Source organism: Oncorhynchus tshawytscha, linkage group LG10 (assembly GCF_018296145.1).
Source record: "Oncorhynchus tshawytscha isolate Ot180627B linkage group LG10, Otsh_v2.0, whole genome shotgun sequence".
Classification (NCBI taxonomy): Eukaryota; Metazoa; Chordata; class Actinopteri; order Salmoniformes; family Salmonidae; genus Oncorhynchus; species Oncorhynchus tshawytscha.
Genome location: NC_056438.1, coordinates 8,842,682 through 8,850,181, shown reverse-complemented (window position 1 = coordinate 8,850,181; position 7,500 = coordinate 8,842,682). Strand labels below are relative to the sequence as shown.

The 7,500-nt window shown below is 56.3% G+C and overlaps 1 protein-coding gene across 1 annotated transcript in view; it reads right to left on the bottom strand.

The window, feature by feature from the left end:
* Positions 1–7,228: 7,228 nt before the first annotated feature.
* Positions 7,229–7,500, bottom strand: part of LOC121847594 (golgin subfamily A member 6-like protein 22) — a gene marked incomplete at its 3' end in the record, with an annotated part of 971 nt that continues 699 nt past the window's right edge. Inside the window, 3 exon segments of the mRNA XM_042329449.1 lie at positions 7,229–7,276; positions 7,314–7,442; positions 7,483–7,500. The exon segment at positions 7,483–7,500 is cut by the window's right edge and continues 105 nt beyond it. Of these exon segments, the coding sequence (XP_042185383.1) occupies positions 7,229–7,276; positions 7,314–7,442; positions 7,483–7,500 (195 nt within the window).

The window sequence follows — 7,500 nt, the reverse complement described above, 5'->3', positions numbered from 1 at the left end:
GTGTACTCTGTCTGTGTGTGTGTGTGTGTGTACTCTGTCTGTGTGTGTGTGTGTGTGTGTACTCTGTCTGTGTGTGTGTGTGTGTGTACTCTGTCTGTGTGTGTGTGTGTGTGTGTACTCTGTCTGTGTGTGTGTGTGTGTGTACTCTGTCTGTGTGTGTGTGTACTCTGTCTGTGTGTGTGTGTACTCTGTCTGTGTGTGTGTGTGTGTGTACTCTGTCTGTGTGTGTGTGTGTACTCTGTCTGTGTGTGTGTGTACTCTGTCTGTGTGTGTGTGTGTACTCTGTCTGTGTGTGTGTGTGTGTACTCTGTCTGTGTGTGTGTGTACTCTGTCTGTGTGTGTGTGTACTCTGTCTGTGTGTGTGTGTGTGTACTCTGTCTGTGTGTGTGTGTGTGTACTCTGTCTGTGTGTGTGTGTACTCTGTCTGTATGTGTGTGTGTGTACTCTGTCTGTGTGTGTGTGTGTGTGTACTCTGTCTGTGTGTGTGTGTACTCTGTCTGTGTGTGTGTGTACTCTGTCTGTGTGTGTGTGTACTCTGTCTGTGTGAGTGTGTACTCTCTCTGTGTGTGTGTGTACTCTCTGTATGTGTGTGTACTCTCTCTGCATGTGTGTGTACTCTCTCTGTGTGTGTGTGTGTGTGTACTCTGTCTGTGTGAGTGTGTACTCTCTGTATGTGTGTGTACTCTCTCTGTGTGTGTGTGTGTGTGTGTCTGTACTCTGTCTGTGTGAGTGTACTCTCTCTGTGTGTGTGTGTACTCTGTCTGTGTGTGTGTGTACTCTCTCTGTGTGTGTGTACTCTGTCTGTGTGTGTGTGTACTCTCTCTGTGTGTGTGTACTCTGTCTCTGTGTGTGTGTACTCTCTCTGTGTGTGTGTACTCTGTCTGTGTGTGTGTGTGTACTCTCTGTGTGTGTGTGTACTCTGTCTGTGTGAGTGTACTCTCTCTCTGTGTGTGTGTGTGTACTCTCTGTGTGTGTGTACTCTGTCTGTGTGAGTGTACTCTCTCTGTGTGTGTGTGTACTCTCTCTGTGTGTGTGTACTCTCTGTATGTGTGTGTACTCTGTCTGTGTGAGTGTGTACTCTCTGTATGTGTGTGTACTCTCTCTGTGTGTGTGTGTACTCTCTCTGTGTGTGTGTGTGTGTGTACTCTGTCTGTGTGAGTGTGTACTCTCTGTATGTGTGTGTACTCTCTGTGTGTGTGTGTGTGTACTCTTTGTGTGTGTGTACTCTGTGTGTGTCTGTTCTCTCTGTTATTGTTTTTGTGAAACAGGAAGTACAGCCCTTGGGTCTCTTCTCAACTTCCTGTCCGCCGGCCGACCCGGCTGTACCTGCTTCCTGGAAAGCAACCAGGAAAGTGTTACTAGCGTCTGTCAAAAGGTCACCTGGCAACTGTTTCCCTGGGATACAGTAAGGCGTCCACTATGGGATGGAAATGGACGCAGAGGAGGATAGGGGAGGAGATAAAGGGAGGAGGAGAGGAGACAAGGGGAGAAAGGAAAGAGGAGAGGAGACAAAAGGAAAAGAGAAAAGGGGACGAGGAGAGGAAGGGGAGAGGGGAGGAGACAAGAGGAGAGGGGAGGAGGCAAGAAGAAGGGTAGAAGAGAGGAGACAGGAGAGGGGAGGAGACAAGAGGAAGGGGGAGGAGACAAGAGGAGAGGAGACAAGAGGAAGGGGGAGGAGACAAGAGGAAGGGGAGAGGAGACAAGAGGAAGGGGAGAAGAGGGGAGACAGGAGAGGGGAGGAGACGAGAGGAGACAGGAGAGGGGAGGAGACGAGGAGAGGGAGGAGACAAGAGGAAGGGGAGAAGAGAGGAGACAGGAGAGGGGAGGAGACAAGAGGAAGGGGAGAGGGGAGGAGACAAGAGGAGAGGGAGGAGACAAGATGAAGGGGGGAGGAGACAAGAGGAAGGGGAGAGGAGACAAGAGGAAGGGGAGAAGAGAGGAGACAGGAGAGGGGAGGAGACAAGAGGAGAGGGAGGAGACAAGAGGAAGGGGAGAAGAGAGGAGACAGGAGAGGGGAGGAGACAAGAGGAATGGGAGAGGGGAGGAGACAAGAGGAGAGGGAGGAGACAAGAGGAAGGGGAGAAGAGAGGAGACAAGAGGAGAGGGAGGAGACAAGAGGAAGGGGAGAAGAGAGGAGACAGGAGAGGGGAGGAGACAAGAGGAAGGGGAGAGGGGAGGAGACAAGAGGAAGGGGAGAGGGGAGGAGACAAGAGGAAGGGGAGAGGGGAGGAGACAAGAGGAGAGGGGAGGAGACAAGAGGAAGGGGAGAGGGGAGGAGACAGGAGAGGGGGGAGGAGACAAGAGGAATGGGAGAGGGGAGGAGACAAGAGGAAGGGGAGAGGGGAGGAGACAAGAGGAAGGGGAGAGGGGAGGAGACAAGAGGAATGGGAGAGGGGAGGAGACAAGAGGAAGGGGAGAAGAGAGGAGACAGGAGAGGGGAGGAGACAAGAGGAAGGGGAGAGGGGAGGAGACAAGAGGAAGGGGAGAGGGGAGGAGACAAGAGGAAGGGGAGAGGAGACAAGAGGAAGGGGAGAAGAGAGGGGAGACAGGAGAGGGAGGAGACGAGAGGAGACAGGAGAGGGGAGGAGACGAGGAGAGGGGAGGAGACAAGAGGAAGGGGAGAAGAGAGGAGACAGGAGAGGGGAGGAGACAAGAGGAAGGGGAGAGGGGAGGAGACAAGAGGAGAGGGAGGAGACAAGATGAAGGGGGAGGAGACAAGAGGAAGGGGAGAGGAGACAAGAGGAAGGGGAGAAGAGAGGAGACAGGAGAGGGGAGGAGACAAGAGGAGAGGGAGGAGACAAGAGGAAGGGGAGAAGAGAGGAGACAGGAGAGGGGAGGAGACAAGAGGAATGGGAGAGGGGAGGAGACAAGAGGAGAGGGAGGAGACAAGAGGAAGGGGAGAAGAGAGGGGAGAAGAGAGGAGACAAGAGGAGAGGGAGGAGACAAGAGGAAGGGGAGAAGAGAGGAGACAGGAGAGGGGAGGAGACAAGAGGAAGGGGAGAGAGGGGAGGAGACAAGAGGAAGGGGAGAGGGGAGGAGACAAGAGGAAGGGGAGAGGGGAGGAGACAAGAGGAGAGACAAGGGGAGGAGACAAGAGGAAGGGGAGAGGGGAGGAGACAAGAGGAAGGGGAGAGGGGAGGAGACAAGAGGAAGGGGAGAGGGGAGGAGACAAGAGGAAGGGGAGAAGAGAGGAGACAAGAGGAGAGGGGAGGGAGGAGACAAGAGGAAGGGGAGAAGAGAGGAGACAGGAGAGGGGAGGAGACAAGAGGAATGGGAGAGGGGAGGAGACAAGAGGAAGGGGAGAGGGGAGGAGACAAGAGGAAGGGGAGAGGGGAGGAGACAAGAGGAATGGGAGAGGGGAGGAGACAAGAGGAAGGGGAGAAGAGAGGAGACAGGAGAGGGGAGGAGACAAGAGAAAGGGGAGAGGGGAGGAGACAAGAGGAAGGGGAGAGGGGAGGAGACAGGAGAGGGGAGGAGACAAGAGGAATGGGAGAGGGGAGGAGACAAGAGGAGAGGGAGGAGACAAGAGGAAGGGGAGAGGGGAGGAGACGAGAGGAAGAGGAGAGGGAGGAGACAAGAGGACAAGAGGAAGAGGGGAGGAGACAAGAGGAAGGGGAGAGGGGAGGAGACAAGAGGAAGAGGAGAGGGGAGGAGACAAGAGGAATGGGAGAGGGGAGGAGACAAGAGGAGAGGGAGGAGACAAGAGGAAGGGGAGAGGGGAGGAGACGAGAGGAAGAGGAGAGGGAGGAGACAAGAGGAAGAGGAGAGGGGAGGAGACAAGAGGAAGGGGAGAGGGGAGGAGACAAGAGGAAGAGGAGAGGGGAGGAGACAAGAGGAAGGGGAGAGGGGAGGAGACAAGAGGAGAGGGAGGAGACAAGAGGAAGGGGAGAGGGGAGGAGACAAGAGGAAGGGGGGAGGGAGGAGACAGGAGAGGGAGGAGACAGGAGGAAGGGGGAGGGGAGGAGACGAGAGGGGAGGAGACAAGAGGAAGGGGGGGGGGAGGAGACAGGAGAGGGGAGGAGACAGGAGGGGGGGGAGGGGAGGAGACAGGAGAGGGGAGGAGACAGGAGAGGGGAGGAGACAAGAGGAAGGGGAGAGGGGAGGAGACAAGATGAAGGGGAGAGGGGAGGAGACAAGAGGAAGAAGAGAGGGAGGAGACAAGAGGAAGAGGAGAGGGGAGGCGACAAGAGGAAGGGGAGAGGGGAGGAGACAGGAGAGGGGAGGAGACAGGAGGAAGGGGGAGGGGAGGAGACAGGAGAGGGGAGGAGACAAGAGGAAGGGGGGGGGGAGGAGACAGGAGAGGGGAGGAGACAGGAGGAAGGGGGAGGGGAGGAGACAGGAGAGGGGAGGAGACAGGAGAGGGGAGGAGACAGGAGAGGGGAGGAGACAAGAGGAAGGGAGAGAGGGAGGGGGAGGAGACAAGAGGAGAGGGAGGAGACAAGAGGAAGGGGAGAAGAGAGGAGACAGGAGAGGGGAGGAGACAAGAGGAGAGGGGAGGAGACAAGAGGAGAGGGGAGGAGACAAGAGGAAGGGGAGAGGGGAGGAGACAGGAGAGGGGAGGAGACAGGAGGGGAAAAGAAGACCCTTTATCAACAGTCACATGTTTCTTTATTGTAATTTTCAGCTCCATTTTTCTCACCAGTTTCGTGATTTTGATCTTGTCTCATCCCCAACGGGCTCGGGAGAGGCGACGGTCGAGTCATGCATCCTCCGAAGCATGACCTGCCAACCAGCTGCACCAATGTGTCGGGGGAAACACCTTTCAACTGGCGGGCCACAGAGTCGCTGATCAGCCAAGTAAAGACCCTCCCCTAACCCAGATGACGGAGGGCCAAACCCCCTAACCCAGATGACGTTGGGCCAAACCCCCTAACCCAGATGACGTTGGGCCAAACCCCCTAACCCAGATGACATTGGGCCAAACCCCACCCCCTAACCCAGATGACGTTGGGCCAAACCCTCCCCTAACCCAGATGACAAGGCCAAACCCCCCTAACCCAGATGACGTTGGGCCAAACCCCCTAACCCAGATGACGTTGGGCCAAACCCCCCTAACCCAGATGACGTTGGGCCAAACCTCCCCTAACCCAGATGACGTTGGGCCAAACCCCCTAACCCAGATGACGTTGGGCCAAACCCCCTAACCCAGATGACGTTGGGCCAAACCCCCTAACCCAGATGACGTTGGGCCAAACCCCCTAACCCAGATGACATTGGGCCAAACCCCCTAACCCAGATGACGTTGGGCCAAACCCTCCCCTAACCCAGATGACGTTGGGCCAAACCCCCCTAACCCAGATGACGTTGGGCCAAACCCCCTAACCCAGATGACGTTGGGCCAACCCCCTAACCCAGATGACGTTGGGCCAAACCCTCCCCTAACCCAGATGACGTTGGGCCAAACCCCCTAACCCAGATGACGTTGGGCCAAAACCCCCTAACCCAGATGACGTTGGGCCAAACCCCCTAACCCAGATGACGTTGGGCCAAACCCCCTAACCCAGATGACGTTGGGCCAAACCCTCCCTAGCCCAGATGACGTTGGGCCAAACCCTCCCCTAACCCAGATGACGTTGGGCCAAACCCCCTAACCCAGATGACGTTGGGCCAAACCCTCCCTAACCCAGATTACGTTTGGCCAAACTGTCCCCTAACCCAGATGACCTTGGGCCAAACCCTCCCTAACCCAGATGACACTGGGCCAAACCCCCTAACCCAGATGACGTTGGGCCAAACCCCCTAACCCAGATGACGTTGGGCCAAACCCCCTAACCCAGATGACGTTGGGCCAAACCCTCCCTAACCCAGATGACGTTGGGCCAAACCCTCCCTAACCCAGATGACGTTTGGCCAAACTGTCCCCTAACCCAGATGACCTTGGGCAAAACCCCCCCTAACCCAGATGACACTGGGCCAAACCCCCTAACCCAGATGATGTTGGGCCAAACCCCCCTAACCCAGATGACGTTGGGCCAAACCCTCCCCTAACCCAGATGACGTTGGGTCAAACCCTCCCCTAACCCAGATGATGTTGGGCCAAACCCTCCCCTAACCCAGATGACGTTGGGCCAAACCCCCTAACCCAGATGACGTTGGGCCAAACCCCCCCTAGCCCAGATGACATTGGGCCAAACCCTCCCTAACCCAGATGACGTTGGGCCAAACCCCCTAACCCAGATGACGTTGGGCCAAACCCTCCCCTAACCCAGATTACGTTTGGCCAAACTGTCCCCTAACCCAGATGACCTTGGGCCAAACCCTCCCCTAACCCAGATGACACTGGGCCAAACCCCCTAACCCAGATGACGTTGGGCCAAAACCCCCCTAACCCAGATGACGTTGGGCCAAACCCCCCTAACCCAGATGACGTTGGGCCAAACCCCTCCCTAACCCAGATGACGTTGGGCCAAACCCTCCCCTAACCCAGATGACGTTTGGCCAAACTGTCCCCTAACCCAGATGACCTTGGGCCAAACCCTCCCCTAACCCAGATGACACTGGGCCAAACCCCCTAACCCAGATGACGTTGGGCCAAACCCTCCCCTAACCCAGATGACGTTGGGCCAAACCCTCCCCTAACCCAGATGACGTTGGGTCAAACCCTCCCCTAACCCAGATGATGTTGGGCCAAACCCTCCCCTAACCCAGATGACGTTGGGCCAAACCCTCCCCTAACCCAGATGACACTGGGCCAAACCCTCCCCTAACCCAGATGACGTTGGGCCAAACCCTCCCCTAAACCCAGATGACGTTGGGCCAATTGTGCGCCGCCTTATGGGACTCCCGGTTGCGACACAGTCTGGGATCAAACCCGGGTCTGTAGTGACGCCTCAAGAACTACGATGCAGTGCCTTAGACCGCTGCGCCACTCAGGAGGTCAAATTGACATTGTTTTATGACTGTCTATCTCTTCATATGTTTGACACTTTCTCCCTTTTTATAAGTCTTTCTACAACAGAAAATGAACACAATTCAATGGATATCGATCAACAACGAGGTAAGACTCGACGCTGTGACTGCAGATGACTGACTTGCTCACTTATTTGTGTGTGTCTGTCTGCAGGGATGAGGAGGAGGAAGATGTCAGGGAGGAGGAGGATGTCAGGGAGGAGGAGGAGGTCAGGGAGGAGGTCAGGGAAGGGGAGGAAGATGTGAGGGAGGAGGAGGAAGATGTCACCTCTTCCTCCTCCTCCCTCACATCTTCCTCCCCTTCCCTGACCTCCTCCCTGACCTCTTCCTCCTCCTCCCTGACCTCTTCCTCCTCCTCCCTGACCTCCTCCTCCTCCCTCACCTCTTCCCTCCTCCTCCCTCACCTCTTCCTCCTCCCTCACCTCTTCCTCCTCCTCCCTGACATCTTCCTCCTCCTCCCTCACCTCTTCACCCTCCTCCTCCCTGACCTCTTCCTCCTCCTCCCTCACCTCTTCCTCCTCCCTCACCTCTTCCTCCTTCCTCCTCCCTGACCTCTTCCTCCTCCTCCCTGACCTCTTCCTCCTCCCTGAC